The sequence below is a fragment of the Cheilinus undulatus genome, linkage group 22, assembly GCF_018320785.1.
Source record: "Cheilinus undulatus linkage group 22, ASM1832078v1, whole genome shotgun sequence".
NCBI classification, from domain to species: domain Eukaryota; kingdom Metazoa; phylum Chordata; class Actinopteri; order Labriformes; family Labridae; genus Cheilinus; species Cheilinus undulatus.
Genome location: NC_054886.1, coordinates 9,325,358 through 9,343,483, shown reverse-complemented (window position 1 = coordinate 9,343,483; position 18,126 = coordinate 9,325,358). Strand labels below are relative to the sequence as shown.

The window sequence follows — 18,126 nt, the reverse complement described above, 5'->3', positions numbered from 1 at the left end:
ATGATACCATTTTTGCCCAGCCTCTTTCATATTGTTGAATCATGAACACTGACCTTAGCTGAGTCAAGTGAGGCCTGCAGGTCTTTAGATGTTCTGGGTTCTTTTGGGACCTCCTGGATGAGTCGTCGATGTGCCCTTGGAGTCACTTTGGTAGGGCGGCCTCTCCTGGAAATGTTCACCGCTGTTCACAGTTTTCTCCACTTGTGGGTAATAGCTCTCACTGTGGTAAAATCTTAGAAATAGCTTTGTAACCCTTTCCAGACTGACAGATGCCAGTGATCCTTGCCAGTTATCACAAACGCTTGCAGTGATTGTTGACAAGGGTGAAACAACCTGTTATTAGGCTGTCTTTTTCACAGAGGTCCAGAAAGGTTTGGATGCTTTTTTCCCTTAATAAATAAAATCATCATTTAAAAACTGCGTATTGCGTTTACTCCAGTTATCTTTGTCTAATAATTTGCTGAAGGAGTCACCTGTTTCATGGTCAAAAAAGAGAAAATATTGGCCATAGTGGGAGCATAACACCAAAAGAAGTGATGAACAAAATATTGGCTCAACAAACAGCTACATTTTTGTTTCAAACATTCCTATCAGTCCGTTTTTTTATTTTCTACTGGTCTTATAAAGAATGGGATAAACATCTGATGCGCCTGTAATATTGACTTTTATTTTAAACCCTTGTCTCCTCTCTCCTCTGGTTTTAATGGTGTTCAAAAAAAGGAAACCAATTAAAAAAGTGTAAAATCACTGAATCCCACACATGTGGCCGCTCTCTCTCTGCGTGTGGCAACTATTTTGGTTCTCCAGCGAGGGTTTCCAGATAAACACTGGTGGCAGCTGCTGCCATAGCAACACCATTGTGCTCCCTCCTCCCGACCACTCCCCCCTCCTCCCCACCCTCTCTCTCCGCCTGGCTCGTTCGCCCGCTCGCCCCTCCACACATTCAGTCAGAGCGTGAGGAGCAGAGAGGAGGAGAGAGGTCGGCTCGCTCCGCTTCACTCCAGGAGGCAGAAAAGAGAAAAAGTGAATAAAGACGGAACACAACCAAGGAGGAATTAACCAGACTGAGGGAGACCTGTTTGTTTTTGGGGGGACAACATGAGTGAGGACAACCACTCCCACTTCAGACTGGACCCCAGCGACCGCCTCAACGGGCTGGGACAGAGGAGAAAGAGACCCAAGAAGGTAAATGAACAGATGGAGCCACATGGAGCAGAGAGATGGGGGAGCTGGAGGAGAGACGGGAGAGGCTGTTTGGATTCTTTAAATTTTTATTTATTTATTTATTTATTTATTTATTTATTTATTTATTTTTTTTTTTTTTTCCTTCAGCTTCACTCCTGATGATTGTGTTTTGATTTTCCTCTCCATCTCCATCCTCATCCTGGAGTAGGGCTGGGCAATATGGACCACATATCAGACCTCTGTAGTTCTTATTAGCTGAACGGCAGGTTGACTGTTTTAATGAATATTTACATTACATACATGTTAAGAAAATGAACATCAAACCAGATAATTTTACATCAAATTTGTCAATCAGTGACTAAAAAAGCTGATGTTTGCCGATCCTCCTCCATTCTAGGAATAACCAAGAGAATCAGGAATACAACCAAAAAATAATGGGATGATTTATAAATCAATGTTTTTTAGCTGAGTGGCATTACACCATGTATATCTTGGTATTTTTCCAGCTAAATGTCCATACACATAAGGTAAATGTGAATATGTTTTAGCAAAATGCTAATACATGATACATACATTAAGTTTTATTAGTAAAATGGTGATAAACGTTAGGTAAATCTCAATATATTTTAGCTTAATGCTAATACTGGATATAAACTTCTATATATTGGTAGTTATTTTTAGATAAATGGTGAAACATGACTCATGTCAAGGATTTTTTTTTAGCTAAATAGTGATATTGGATATACTTAAATCTTGATCCTTCTTTGGTTAAATGGCAATAACCATATGAATGTCAAGTAAGTGAATAGTGAAACCTTAACTAACAATATTTTTGGATGTAATGCATGATACATGTCCTACTGAGACCTGCGCTTCTGTTTGGAATGCATTTTTAGCTTCTTACTTTTTTTTTGGAATCAGTAGGACCTGATAGATTTATGTGGCTTTCACACTAGGGGCCCGGTCCTGGATCCGAGTGCACTTGAGCCCAAAGTTCAGTTCGTTTTGGTAGTGTGAATGCAAACGAACCGCGCCCGGGCACCACGCCCGGGCCCCCTTGGGGAGGTGGTCTCAGGCGCGATTCAAGTGGACTCTGGCACGGTTCGGATGAGATGTAAATGCAACCAGAGCGTTGTATCAGCTTTATGACATCATCGTAAAAACTAAACTTCTTACCACAGCGCAACAGTATGTTCACATTTTTCCTCAATAAAGGGTGGAAATCATCAGAGTCCAGCCAATAAACGGTCAGTTGTGACTCACCTTACAGATGAACAAGAGTTGGAGTCATTGAGAGGAAGTGCAAAGGCAATAAAAGTCTCCTGTCACCTCAAAAAATGCTGTATCTTTGCAGCGTGAGCCCATTTAATCCTCTGAGCTGGAGTAGATGTGCAGATGCGAAGTTGCTGGCATCTTAAAAGTGATTTTTATCATCCATGGCGGCAGGATGGACTTTTTGCTGGGTCAAAACAAAAATAATCTTTGCTCAGGTCATGACCCCAGTGGTTGCCATGGTAGCTTCTTCTTCTCTCTCCTCCTTTGCGGGGTTGTAAACCATCTACGTGCATACCGCCACCTGCCTTTTCAGACCGAGTATACACAAGTGCGCCTGGGCACTGTTCGATGTTGCTAGTGTGAAAGCAAGCCGGGGGGCCGGGGGGCAAGGGGGGAGGGGGAACCGCGCCGCGGTTCGAAACAACTGGGCCTAATGTGAAAGCAGCCTTAAAACCTCAGTCTCATCTTGGACCAGAAATCTCCTGAAGGTCCCGTTTCTGCAGAAAATCCATGATGGATCTCTTTAGAACAGATGTTTTGGCTGTCTGTTGACCAGTTGGTCACATTTCAATTAAAGTTTCCAGAAAAATCTGTTTGAAGTCCTGGAAATGTTCAAGACTATTCCCCTTAAAATTCTTATCAAAGTCCCAAAAAATGTGCAAATATGTTCCCCATTCCCTGAGAATTAGCTGTGAATTTCAAAGGACATGTCCACCGCCAAATTACCATCATACCCCCCACCCCCGAAAAAATACAAATAAATTTCACAAATGTCCATGAAAAGACTTGAAATATTCAAATGAAAATTTCCCCAAAAAATTTAATCTAATCCCCCTAAATTACTATTAGATTCCCAAATTTAAATACCTGATTTAATGCATGAAAATTCTCAAACAATTCCCCCCAAAACTTCCAACAAAACTCTGAAGCTTACCAACAACAAGTTTCCATAAAATAACTGAACATTTCCAAACAAATTACTATAAATATACAAACAACTTCCCTAGAGTTTCCCTGAAAATTTCAGAGCAAAGTCTCCCAACAGTTAAAACAAATTAGATTTTTTTAGTGGACTATGCAGACAAGTATGTCTAAAATTCTAGTTGCAGAAATGATTACATTGTAGTAGGAAAGCCTAAATATAATTCCCTTATATACCTGCATGGTCTTAAGAGGATATGTCAAGGTTTTTTTTTTCATCTAAATGATGATGTATGACAAGTTTATCTATGATTTTAGCTAAATGGTTGTCACAATGCCAGAATAACCAACTTTTGTGTGAGTTAAGTTAAAATCAAACCGCATTGAAACCTGTTCCACAGTGACAAAAATAAAAGTCAAAGATCCCCAAAATGGGGCAGTTTTTCTGTTTAATGGTCAGAAATTGGTAACCTAGACACTGAATCTGTCATAAACATTGGCAACATCTCCATTTGTTGAGGTTTTTCCAATTTTCTCCTCTCTGAAATATCAAAATGATCAAACCTCCATTTATTAATGATCGGTTGGATCAACATGTACTAAAACCTTACCATCCGCAGTTATATTTTTAACAGAAGGGAGTGAGGATTGTCAACATTGCACAAATACGTTGGCAACATTTGGGAGGAACTCAGTAGGAGCTAGGTTTTCTTTCTCATTTTTGATCATTTAAAACAACAAATTACTCAGTGTTGGGCGTCATTTTTGTTGCTGTAGAATAAAGCAAGCATTGGTATTGTTTGATTTCTATCCCTTGGCTTTTTCATGCCTTCATTGGACAGTGGATGGGGCTGGAAATTGGGAGGGAGAATTGAGAATGCCCACCCAGGCCACTCACATTGAAGAGAACAGCCTCTGTAGATGAGGCTTTTAGACCACTAGGCCACAGGCTCCCCTATTTTACTGATAATATAGAGCTACTGAATTAAACTGAATCTATAAGATGATAATTCCCTGCACTAATTACTCTCATTAATGGATATTTGACTTTCATTACACATCTATATACTTTACATCCATACAATACATCCATATAGCTTAAGGAGTGGAGTTATTGCCCAGCCCTATGGTGGAGTAGCTGCCCCCCTCAGGGAGCGCTCCATCTCTGCTGATTCCACCTTTTTTCCCTGATGATGGATTACACCTCTGCTGCTCCCTCTGCTCTCTCCTCTCTCCTGTTTTTTCTCCTTTTCTTCTTCCTCCCCTCCTCTTCCTCCTCTCCATGTGTTGTTCTCACAGTGTCCCTGCTGCTGTTGTTATTGTTTTGAACACCTAAATGTTGGTCGTAGTAGAAGCTGCTGCTCTTACACGCTGACAGGGTGGGTCCCTGCTCCGCTCTGCTCTGCTCTGCTCTTTGTTGTTGTGGACGCTGTTGCGCTCTGATATCAGAGGCTTTTTTTTACATCACTGTAACTGTGTCAGTCATGTTTGAAGTCATTTTAACATCCATGTAGGAATATCGCTGCTTTGTTTGGCTGTTATGGATTATAACGCCCATCATGAGCATGCACACGCCCGTCAGTCTCTAGAGCTGCTGTTACTAAAGGCACAGATTTGAGGACATGGCATTTTAGGGGAAAACTGGCTGTCATCAACATATGAGCTTAATGCCAGGCTAGATTTGTTGTTTCTATTTATTTTATAGCAATGAGTGTCCATGCTGTCGTTCAGACATGGTCACATCTGGCTCCAAATACAACATGATGACAGGAAAAAATACAAAAACCAGTTCACAAATCGATGGGTGGATTAAAGATGGCTGCACGTCTCTTACAGCTCATGATCAATACATGACAAAGTCACAATAAGGAACAAGAAAATTGATTGTGTTAGGTTTTTCACGATACCAGAAACCATTCTAGTTAAAATTAAACAAAACTACAGCCTGATCAGAAGCTCTATGCACCGAATATGTGCTCATTTCTTGTCTTTAATAACTTGTTATTGTAAGATGTTTCCTAGCAGCAAGGCCGTCCATAAGGGGGGATAAAGGGGAGAGTGTTCTGGGGCCCAGTTGAATGAGGGTCCATTGGTGTCAGCAAAACCAAGGTCCATTATAAAATTAAGCTGTGATACCATATTTTACATTTAGCCTGATTAATAACTACTCTTATCAAAGCAACAATAACACAAAAATATATATATATTTTTTATACTGGATTACAATATTGCCTTTTTAAGAATGAATACCAATTTTCTTAAAACAGAATTAACTTTTTTGGATAGTGTTAGTAATGTGGATGGGCACACTGAACTACACCATTTAGAAAGTAATGTCATACTTCATAGCTAAGCTATGGTGTGTACAAATGTCAGGATACCAGAGATTAAAGTAAAAGAAACTGACAAAGCTTGAAAAATGTTGCAAAAGGCAAAAAATGAGTTTAGAGTGGCAAAAATGGTTTGAGGTGTCAGAAATTTGGTTAAAAATGGCAACAATGGGCAGTTAAAGTGGCAAAAAGCAGTTAAAAAATTGGCAAAAATGTGGTGAGAAAAGGTTTAAGGGTGGCAAAAATAGGTTGAAAGAGGCCAAAACAGGATAAAGCAGCAAATATGGGTTTATTTAAAAAAACAGTAGCAAAAAATAGGGGTAATAATGGGGAAAAAAGGTTAAAAATAGGCAAAAATGGGTTTAAAGTGGCGGAAATAGGTTAGAAGGGGCCAAAATGGGATAAAGCAGCAAATATGTGTTTAGAAAAGAAAATGGTGGCAAAAAATAGGGGTAAAAATGATGAAAAGTGGTTAAAAAGTGGCAAAATGGGTTTAAAGTGGCAAATATGTATCAAAAGGTGCAAAAATTTACTTAAAGTGACAAAAATTGGTGTCAAAATGGTGAAAAGTGGTTAAAGAGTGACATTACTATATTAAAAGTGGCAAAAATGGGTTGAAAGTGGCAAAAATTAGTTAAATGTAGAAAAAAATTTGGCAAAATGGGCAGAAACATCGATTAAAAAGGGTTCAGAAATCACATAAATAAATAATTTGAACATCAGAACCCAATAATAGTTGACACACTTTTGGCTAAAAAATGTGGTAACTATTAGCCAGGATGCACGCAGCAATATTACTGATCCAGCACACATGCATTAACATAGTCAATAAAACAGAACTGGGGAGGAACCATACACCAGGTTTTCAGGAGCCCAGACAGTTCTGACTGGCAGCTTTTGGTTAAAAAGCTTTAAAGCTTAGGTTTTTCAATCACCAAAACAGAAGCTTTATAACACAATTAAAAAGCACAACCTTGGGAATTTCTTTAGCTGTATGTGCCAACCAATGAGGAGGCATGCCTCAGTTATCCATGTTTGGAACGCCATCAGAGGAAGAAAATAGCCGTTTAATGCCAGTAGAGTTCGGCTGTCTCTGTAGGTTACCATAGACAGTAGCAGTGAGCGGGTTTCTCCTAATCCTGACATCTAATACTGTCATCTAAATCTGACCGTCTTTAACATTACAGCACCAGAACACTGACTGACAGCTGACAGTGAATGATTTTTGAGCTTGGGCTTAGCACTCCACTGATGGTGTGATGAATGAATGATGATGTGATGAATCGGGTGCTGCAGCTCCACATGGTGGTCAATGGTAGCTGCTACTGCCCTAAGCTCTGCCTGCCATCTAGACACGAGGTCATGTGACTGAATGCAGTAAAGAAAAATTTAAATATTTTGGTCATTCTGAAACAAGTTGAAAAAACTGATTTTGTCTCAAGGTGCAAAAATAGATTTAAAGTGTTTTATAGATATTAGCAATAGATTTATTTGATTTCACTTACATGTTTTCTGATTAAGAGTTCACCCTGCAACACCTGAAATACATGAGAAAGTAGTCCATGTTATCTACCATCTTGTTTCTTTGGGAGTCATGTGGAAGGTACTGCAGGAGTACAGGAAACCTGAGTCATTCCTATGAACTATTGTATCGCTGCACAACAAAAGTAACCTCCAGTTTCCACATGCACATCCACAGGCGAATCATCCTGCGACAAACTGCTTCCTTTCTACTCAATCAGAGCCTGGCACTGGCCTTCTCCTGAAGCGCCACTATGCTTTGTTGGAGATACGCTGCAGGTCTATTTTTCGGCACTGGCTGCTGCCAAAAAGAATGAATCCGCTCAGAGCAGATTGATTCAAACAGCTGGAAAAACACGCAAAGTACTCAAAGTACCCAAGCACGCAAAGACTCCTGACAGTCAAGCATCACTTCATCATCATAACGTCTCATCCTGCAGCAGGGGCAAAAGGTTGTCGGGAGCTCAGTTGGGTTATGGCAGCATTTAGAAGGAAAAGCAAACTTGTGAGGTAAAAAAACCACGTAATTTTACATTAAACCACAGATTCTTTGCAGCAAACATTAACCTTTTAACTTCATCATTTACCCATCCATGTCAGAAGCAATAAAATCATGGAATCAAGTTGGAATTAATGGCAAATCAGACCTTAAAAAAAAGCAAAATAATCCGCTGTTGACATACTATTCCTGTGTAAACTCACAGTTCCTGTGATCTCTGCCCTCTTGTCTCAAGCTGATCAGCTTTTACTTTGTTGTGCAGCACTCTAGACACATTTAAAGTGTGCAAAGTTGCTCCTGGTCAGAGCAAAACCACAATGCAGCCAGTGTACGTGGACTTCCACCATGGCTGCCTCTAAGCCACTTGTTCTTTCTGGGATTTTCATGAAGAGGATTGGAAGAGGGTTTCTGGCTTGGGTACCTCAGAATTTTATCTTTGCTTCATGCAGATGATGCAGTTCTTTTGGCTTCTTCAGTTAGAGGCCTGCAGCAGGCACTGGTTTGCAGCTGAGTGGGAAGCAGCAGGGATGAGGGTCATCACTTCAAAGTCTGAGGTCATGGTTCTCTTCTGGAAAACAGTCGATTGCTCTCTCCACTTGCCAATAGAGAGTGAGGCTTTGCCTCTAGTGAAGGAGTTCAAGTATCTGGAGTTCTTTTTCAGCAGTATTACAGACATCATCCCAGATCCTCATGGTGAAGAGGGAGCTGAGCCAAGAGACAAAGCTTGCAATTTACCTGTCAATCTGAATACATTTGCAGGTAAGGAGAGAAGGCTTGGTCAAGGTTAAAGAAAAGTGATAGAGACTGTACAACCAGCTGTCCATCTTTCACCTGAAGGAAATTGTTTCTGATTAAAAAAAGCAAAAAGACATCATTTGTTTGTTCCAACATCTCTTCAGTTTGGATCTCTGTTACTGATCCTGATGCTTCTTTGGCTTTTTGTCCAGCTCTCTCTGTTTTGCCTCAATCGCGCTCTCTCTTTTTTTATACATGACAGTCCAATGTTCCCCCCTCAGGCTGCAGAGGACAGAAGTCCAGATTCAGACCTGATTGCGTTTGTTTCTGTTTGTTTGAAGGAACTGAAGCTCATAGAAGGAGACAGCTCAGCCTATTGGACCATATCAGCATCTTTTTTTTAACCCAAAGTAGATATGTAGGGATGTCCATCAACCTGTTCTTTCATGCTGGCCTATCAGACTGAATACTGTCAGTCTTTGAGCCATGTCAAAATTAGAAATAAAAGCGACATTTCAGTTCTGTTATTAAACACGGACCGTCCTTTCATGGACAGAGGAGTAATGACTACCTACACCCCCAATTAGTCAAAATAACAGAAAACAAACCAGAGCAGTCATTAGCATGCAGACACGCCTCCATTCATGGAGCAGGGCTCCTGCTGCCAGAGGGCGTGTCTGAGTCTTTAAAGACCGGGGACACATGAAGGAGCTCATCAAAACTAAACCTGAGGATATGTTAACGTTAACGAGCTTTATTACTGGCTAATATGTTAATGAAAATAATTAAAAATTTAAGACAAAGACCTCCTCAGAATGCTTAGATCAGACAGCAGGTGAAGTTTGTAGCACTTTAAAAACACCAATCTAGACACATTTCTATGTTTGAAACTCCAAAAAAGCTCTCTAAGACTTTATCTTTGCTTCTCTGAAATATTTACAATATCAACCATGTTTGATTTAGCTGCTGACTAATCAAATGTGAACTGATTTGTAAGCCATCTAAAGCCAGGGCTCTGGCAGTGCAAAACGATCAGGCTATGATGATGTAGAGCAATACATTTTATAAACAAGGGTGGTTTTCATTCTCTCTTCTCTTGATGACCTGGATGGATTATCACTGATTCATATAGCAGAGGGAGGGATCGATCATGGATCTGCAACTTTTGATGAGGGTGGTGCACAACTGTTTTCTCTATGGGCTGGTCTCATCCATTAAGGAAGGATGGTGTTACATCCACAGAAAGGTTTCTGACTCACCAGGGTGAAAGCTTAGTGTCAGTCCTTCTTTTTATCTCCTCTCTCCAAACAGCAGAGCCATCATTCCCACTACAGAACAAAATAACAAGAGCCTGCATGTGCAGTAGAGCAGAGGTGGACCCAGACTTTATGACCGAGGAGCCCAACCAGGCTTAAGCAGGGGACGCGTGACATTTTTGCACACACATGCAAGGATCTTCATTTATTTACTACTAGGGTTGGGTTGTCGTTTGAGTTTTTCTGATACCAGAGCCTTAACAGTTCCTGAATTGATACTTTTATCAATGTTGATTTTGTCAATTAAAACTATAACTAAAAATGTTCATCAGCAGCTTTTTTTCCCTGAGAAAGACTGGACTAAGACTAGGAAAAAACATCCTTGATGACAAAAACTGACCTAAAGTGTATGTCTGTAATTTTTTTTTTCTTTTTGTCAGACATTCAAATCCACAATATTTCTCCTCTGTGAGTATTTTTGTCAAAGTACGATGCATCTGTATCTACTCTGTCTCTCAACTGTAGAAAGCAGGCACCCCAGGTTTGGTGGGGTGTATAGAAAAAGTCACCATGACTTGGTACCAGCTTCATTTAAGCTTTTATCTCATAATTTGACTTTTTATCTCGTAATTATTACTTTTTATATAATAATTTAAACTTTTTATGTCATAATTTAAGCCTTTTATCTCATAATTTTGACTTTTCTCATAATTTCAACTTTCTCCATCTTATAATTGTGATTTTCTCTTCATTAATTTGGCTTCATATCTCCTAATTTTTACTTTTTATCTCATGATTATGACTTTATACCTCATAATCTAGATTTTTTAATCTCATAAATTTGACTTTTAATCTTGTATTATTACTTTTTATCCCATGACATTGACTACATTTGCTTTGAAAGCATGCACCCCCTTGAAGGCACCAAATGAAAAGCTGTTTGGGAGCTGAAAGGCGGGGTCTTATTACTGAGCTGAGACAAATCATCCAGATCTCAGGTCTAAACAGGGTAATAATGACCTAAATGCTGACTAAGACCTTTCAGAAGGTCAGTCAGAGAGAGCCACACCCTAAATTAAACCCTGTTTATCATCTCTTTGACTCTAAATGGGAGGATTATTGACTAAATGAACATCAGGTTGTGTCAGAGAAGACTTGAAACTAGAGAGGGCACTTGTCTTCTTATATACAGTGTTGAGTCAGATTTGTTCTTTTTGTCTGCTGGGTAGAAATAACAAACCAATGCTGCAGGACTAAACCATGCCACTGCTGTTATCAATGCTGTTATGCTGCACCTTTGCTGCATCATTGAATGCAGCAGATCAGGAGCAGGAGAGGCAGAGAGAGCAGAAAAGAAAGCAGGTGTGCAGCTCTGTATTGCTGAATCTACAAATTAAATTGTTGTTGGAAGCAGAGGCGAAGCGTTTGGCAGCAGGGGGCCGTTCAGAATCAATGCATGAATTATTGATACGCTCCCTCCCCCATGCTTAGACACACGCCCTGGTGGTGACCTATGGGAGCTGATCTTCACTGTGCAGGAAGGTGTTGTGCTTTAAACGTCCTCCATGTTGGACGTACGCTGCTGCTGGTGAAGTGGTTTTAATACGCCGTGTTCTTGGCTCTTGGAAGGACGCTCTAAGCACTTTAATCTTCCAGCGCCTCAATTAAAACTCCCCCCTCTCACTGATCCAGAGGAGGCTTTAAACACAGCTGACTGGATCCATACAGCTTGTTGTTTTAGTACGGCTAGAGTATGAGAGGAAGACTGGGGTGGGGATGAAGAGGAGGGTTTCAGGTTCTGATGAGCTCAGGAGAGTTTCGGGTTCATGGTGTTCTGTCCTGCAGGAGAGGACGGATTGGAGAGTCATAGGGGTGTTTGATTTCCTGAGTTTGTTTTTGATGACTCAACGGTTTCTAATCTTGATCTATGAGCGATTTATCAGCATTTTCGAGCTTCTTGTCCTTGTATCAGTTTAAAAGTGCCTTTCTTCATAAATCAGAAATGAAGTTTTGCATATTTAAGGTGATAACGTTTATATAACATGTTTTTAAACAATGAAATCCTGCCTAAATTGCACAAAAATATTGCTAATTTTCAGAACTGAAATGTCTGCAATATTTTTGTGCAATTTAAGCAATTTTTAACTGGAGAGAGGAAATGACCCATTGTTTTTGCCTTAGACTTATATTTTTTGCCTCAATATCATATGCTGATATAATTTGCTTTTTACCAACCCTGCAAAGCAGATGGATTATCCAGATTCCATGTCCATCATCAGGCGGATCTATCTTGCAAAGCTCCAAGCTGATACAAGAACTCCACACAAACTCCAAGCAGGCTTTCATGTGTTGCACAGAGGAGAGGCTTCTGTTTAGTCACTCTGCCATAAAGCCCAGATCAGTGGAGGGCTGCAGAGATGGTTTTCCTATTGGATCCTTGTCCCATTTCCATGCAGGATCTCTGGAGCTCAGTCTGAGTGGCCGTCAGGTTCTTGGCCTCCTCTCTTACTAAGGCCCTTCTTCCACGATTGCTCAGTGTGACCGAGCCACCGGCTCTTGGAAGAGTCCTGGTTGTGCCAAATGTCTTCCATTTGAGAATTCTGGAGGCCACCGGAGTTAAGTTCACAGTGTAGTTTTGATAGACCAGAGCAACCCTTGCGGGTACTTTTCCCAAACTACGCCAGCCCCGCCCCTTACTGGGGGAAGACATTCCTTAAAAGCAGCCAAGGGGATAGATTGGGTCATTAGGGATTTGAAAGCTTAAAATAGGAAAACTGTGCGGTTATTGGAAGCAAAAATCTAATAACCAGTGAGATAAATACATAATATAGGCCATTTATGAAAAAAAAACTTGCATTGTAACAATATGAACTAAACTAAAATTTAAAAAAGTGTGTGTAGATACTTAACAAAAATGCATTTTTAAAAATGTGAGCAGCAGACAATTGAAAGTAGAAGCTTTAGAATTTACAAGAAGGTCATTTGAATTTAGAATAGTCACCAGTCTTCAACATTAAAGATGATGTTCAGCATCCAGGGGGTTTGACAAATTTTGATGCTTAATTGATAATCAAAGTTAAGTTTCTTCTTCTTTCCAAAGATTAAATACATTCTAATGTAATCAGGAAAAGAAAACTCTGAGGTGCTCAGTGTTTATGTAGAAATAATAGTCCATTCTGAATCCTCTGATATGACAGCAGATCTCATTAAATCTCCATCTGATCTGATCCTATGTAGTCTTTGATTAAACTCCTATTAAACCCACTCTCTATAATTATCTCCTGACTCAGATCTGATCAGTGACGGCTAATAACGGCCAACTTCCTGCGCCGTCGACACAGGAGACCCTCCGCCCACCATGATGGGCAAACTGTCAAAATCTAAACTCTCACAGCGCGGTGGGAGACAGAAACACCTCCTGAGGGGAGGTTAGAAAAATCTCTCCTCACATTTATAACACAGAAATAACTTTTATTGGATTTTCTGCTGTTTTCACACTCACTATATGCCTGGGTTTCCTTTCTTTTTAAAACAACTCGGAGCAGAAATAGAATCACTTTAGTGTTTTCTTACCAGGGAAGACCTACTTGTGTCCACAGAAGTGTTTCTGTTGATTTTAGTTTTACTTTTAATAAATCTGACAGATAAAACAAGGTGACTCTTTCAAAGCACAACATGCAAAAATCTCAAATTTTAACACATTTGTTCAACTAACTTGTAAAAAATAGATCCCTGTATGCATTTAAAAGCCACTGACAAGTCCAAAATTATTTTAAATATCTAAAAATGAGATGTTTATCTAGATGTGCCAGGTGAATGAGGCCTAAAGTAAGTGTTCAGAGGTATTTCTGACCAGAAATAGGATGGGCTGATGTCAGAGTATTGCAGGTGTAGCTAATTTTTTGTTTTAGCATGTACTTCTCCTTGTTATCACATTAATGAAGTCAAAGAACAGCAGATCAGTGCTGGTCTTGACTGGTCTTGACGGAAAATCCTGAGTCTGGCCAGTCCGAGACTGAGACAAGACGGAGTAAAAATGTCCTTGAGGTTGAGACAAGACATTCAAAATATGCTCTTGAGACCAGTCTCAAGACCAAGACCGTTCTTGAGTACTACATAATACTACCCATAAATAAAATCATGTTTCATTTGCTTGCATTGAATTTACGGGAATATATTTGGAGTGTTCACGTCAGTGCTCTACTTTTTCCATGGAAAGTGTTTATAGGAGCTGTCAGGAAAAGTCTGGATAAAGTTATGGTAGAAAATGTACCATTAGCATTCACACATTGCAAACTTGACATGAAAAGTGGAGGTTTTTGTACATGTGTGAAAACATAACCAGTGCAACATGAAGGCAGGAAGTGCTGAGTACAGCAGCAGCTACATTCTGGTTTTTTTTAGCTCATATAACTCAGATCTGAAGATTAAATTCAGTTCAATGTTAGGTCAAACTGATTCAGAACTCTGCATTTAAACATACGTAGGGTGATAGAGATGGATAGTTTGAGGGGCTTTGGTTCTCATAAGTAAAAGCAGTCTATCTTTACGTATACATTTTCACATACCCAAGTCCACTATTAAGGTTTGGTAATTGCAAAATCATGAATTAGTTTTTTCTCGTGCACCTCGGAGTGCTTTATTAACCCTGATCCTCTGGTTCTGAGGTTTAGTCTTGTTACTTGTAAAGATAGATGTGTCGCTCTCGGTCAGTGCACATTGAGACGTAGAAAGTCAATCCTAATACGACAATGTCTATCGACGAGTGTGACACAGTTACTTCCTGCTGTCTGCTCTGATTTATCAAGAAAATAACTGGGAGGAAAAAGAGGAAGTAATCAGACCACTTAGATTATCTGGTGACGGTTCTGGTGGTGACTCAGCTCAAGGAAAGGTTTTAAAAATCAGATTTTTAAAAAGGTTTTCTCTTCATGTTTATGCTCATAGACTGGGGAGAAAATCTTCACTGTGCAGTTTTAGTGCTGAGGCAAGGGCTGCTGGGAGAATTAGGATTATGTTAGGTTATAGTCAGGATTGGGATTAAGCTGTCAGTGGTGTATGTGTGTAAACAGTGATGTATTCTCCTTCAGATCGACTCCTTCAATCTTAAATCAGAGTGTGTCTCTTTTATGTGCAGTCATGTTCAGTCTGATATGAAGCGTGTTTCCATGCCTGCTGTGTTTGACCCGTGCATGCTGCCTCCTTTTTTTTGGACGGACGACAACCACACAGATGGTGTGTGAGGATGACACCCAGACGTCACCATAGCAACCAGCGGCCTTGCCGCCAAAAAGAAAAACCTTTAGCTGAAAACATCTGAGGGGACATGTCAGCTCCAGCAGCATATTCTCTCATGTCTGAAGAGTTAGAATTTAAAATGAACCGTGCTGTTATATTTTCTTTCTTTTCCTGGATTAAAAAAAATATATATATTGTCATTATTTTAATAAACAGCTCCCTGCTGGTGCAGGGCTTAGTACTGGTCAGTCAGGACCTTTCTGAGTTTGCATGCTCTCCCTGCCCTTGAGTGGGTTCTCTTCCGGTATCCCGGTTTCCTCCACAGTTCAAAAACATGACTCTTAATCTGGTGTGAGTTTTAGCACCAGGTATTGAAATGAAACAAAAAACAGAGACAGGAAAAATAATCGATTTACGATCATCACAGAAGTCCTGGGAGAACATGCATGTATGAATTTAGTCGGTTTAGTCAGTTAGCTAGAGAACTTAAGAAAGTTACACATAATCAAGGGAAAAGCAGCTTTACTTTCCAGAGATGATGATATTTCATGGTGGTGATTGAGGTTCTTCTTCTTTCACAGCAGCTCATGTTATGTGCTGCAGCATTTGCACAGTGTTGACCTTCACCAAGGTGTTCTTTGTTCATCCAGATGAATTGTTTTGTTTGCTAATGAAGAGTGAAAGCACTTGTTTCCGATGTCATTGTACAAAAGACCGCTGGTTAGAGAGTGCAGCCCTGATTTCACTTCCTGTTGGCTGCAGTGGGTGGACAGTCTTTCCCTTGTAAGGATCTAGCTTTGTCTGAGGCGTCTGCTCTCTATCTGTCTGGAGCAGACTCTTATGTAAATGTCTGCATTTTAATGCAATGATAACAGGACCTAATAGAATGCATCCGTTCACCTGTTAGTAAAGCAGGTAGCAGGGGTAGAGGCTGTGACAGAGGGGTGTGGGGCGGGGGGTACTTGCAGCATCACTTTAAGACAAACAATTTTCTCCTCCTTCCAGTACATTTATATCAAGTTGTTGAAGTATTTACAAGTTATTAGAGTATAACTGCTTCCTTCCTACTGCTTATTTTGCAACTACTGGCTCTCTATCACCCACCACTGTACACTCTTCTCTCTCTACCAACTTAAAGCTCTGCTGACTGGAGGGTATCAGCCCTACATGGGTATAGTTCTCCTTCTCGAAGCTTCTTTGACAAAATTTGATCATCTAAGCTGACTGGTAGCAAATTAAAGTTTCAGAATTTTAAATTTGGTTTGACAGTTGTAAAATGACTTCAGTAATGAACACTCTCGCCATACATTTTACCATTTTATTGCAAAATGGATCTACAGTTTTAATTGCTGCAGGGCGCGCATGGCACACACCCATATGGATAGAGACATTTTTGACAATACGTACTGAATACAGTAGGATTAGTTCAAAAGCAATTCATACATAGTAGCATGAATCTCAAGGAGGGTGCACCAAGCTTTAAGCTATAAAGGAGGAGGCTGGGGTGGAGGAGATTAAGCTTTGCATCAGCATTAATGCAAGCAGGGATTAGTTAGAAGTCTGTCATACTTGATTAGCCCACTTGTTGAGAGAAAGAGCTGTGATTGGCTGTAGCAGCTGGGGGGTGATAGTTGAGATGAGGAGCATAAAAATAGAACAGTTTAACTACAAAACTAAAATAGAAATCACACCTGTGCAAAAATTAAAGCAGTATTCTATGGAGGTTGTACACGTTTGACAAGTAATCCCTAACACCATGATTTTAAGGTGGCAGTGATTTAAATATTAAAGAGTACATAGAAACAAGACAAAGAGCCGTCTCCTATAACAGCTATGCAGCTGAAATGCCCTAGTCCTCTGCGACTGTGAACCTGTGCCAACAAATAGAAGAGTGTGTTTAAAGACATAGTGTCTTTTCTTCCTATAGTTCTGTTTTTATCCCTGTCCAATCATCAGTATAATTGCGTTGACGTTCAGAGGTCTGTATGTTCTGCAGAATCTCCTCCCTGATGGATGTAAAGTGACAGATGTGAACGTTTCCTCTGCTGAAGTTTGAGTGCTCGGTCCGACACTCAGCAGGCGTCTCTCTTCTCTCTTATGGACGGACTAGGATGATTAATTGATGAGTGAAGTTATCCATTAGTAATGCCTGGGGACACAGGGTGGCATGTGGATCAATGGAGCTTCTCTGGTTCAGATGATGCGAGGCATTTTGGTATAGTTGGACAGTTTTGGCCTCAGTGAGAGGTCACAGAGATGAAGACCGTGGAGACTTTTGTTTGGTGTGACTTTCTCAAAGCTTCCTCAGGGATGTTCTCCATTGATTAAAGATTGAATAGTGAACTTGATCTTCTTTTTAAGTGCACACTTGAGACATTTAACATCCCTGCAAACCATTTTTCTACTAGATTCTGAAAAAATCCTGCAAGTTTAATCACCACTTCAGTTTAATGCAAAATATAAAAAAAGATTGGATTTGCAGCCTCTCCACAGAGGACTGTTTGCATTGATGAGCATAAAGTCGATGTTTTTTACTCTCACATTAAATATTTAAGACCATCCAGTTTATGTTTCTTGGATGCTTCTCTTATCTGCTGCTCTGGCTCCAAATCACTTTACCTCTCAGATTTTCTCATCTCTGTTTTTCTCATTCTGGCTTTTTTCCATGGCACCTGTGGCCTAAATCCTGTCTGCAGATAGAGACTTTATCAATGTATCAAAGAGAGGAAAATAACAAAGACATGTCTGAGATAAAGAGGAGTTTTTGGCACATATTCATTCACATTTAAGCTGTTTTCCAAAATTGCCAACATTATTTATGAAGTATGGTTTTGCCATTTTGATTGAAAGCTTTAAAGTGACATAGCAATGAAGGTTCTGTAAGAAAAACCCGCCTTGTTTGTCTTATAACTAAGATTTCAGACCATGTAGAGGAGGATAAATGATGAGACTAGTTGTATTATTTATTTACAAGTTCCTCTACAGCCGTGGAGCAAGCTGAGTGTCAGAGACAGAAAACAAAAGACCCTGGATGTTGATGTCTCCTCAGTGTTTTGTTTTCATGCTCCAGCCTTCAGCAGAAGTAAAACTTTAGCTGCTGAGGTTAGAGACGATGATCAGCTGTGATCTCGGAGCATTCAAGCACTTAAAGACTCTCCACACGCAG

General features: G+C 40.1%; 1 protein-coding gene across 6 annotated transcripts in view; it reads left to right on the top strand.

The window, feature by feature from the left end:
• Positions 1 to 18,126, top strand: part of ank2b (ankyrin 2b, neuronal) — a 277,742-nt gene that overhangs the window by 76,561 nt on the left and 183,055 nt on the right. The window contains exon 1 of one of the 6 annotated variants that reach the window (XM_041779232.1): positions 1,017 to 1,185. The exons of the other annotated variants lie outside the window; for them this stretch is intronic. Within the exon in view, the coding sequence (XP_041635166.1) occupies positions 1,099 to 1,185 (87 nt within the window). The 5' untranslated portion in view covers positions 1,017 to 1,098. Of the gene's footprint in view, positions 1 to 1,016; positions 1,186 to 18,126 lie in introns of those variants that run through there. 6 annotated transcript variants of the gene reach the window in all.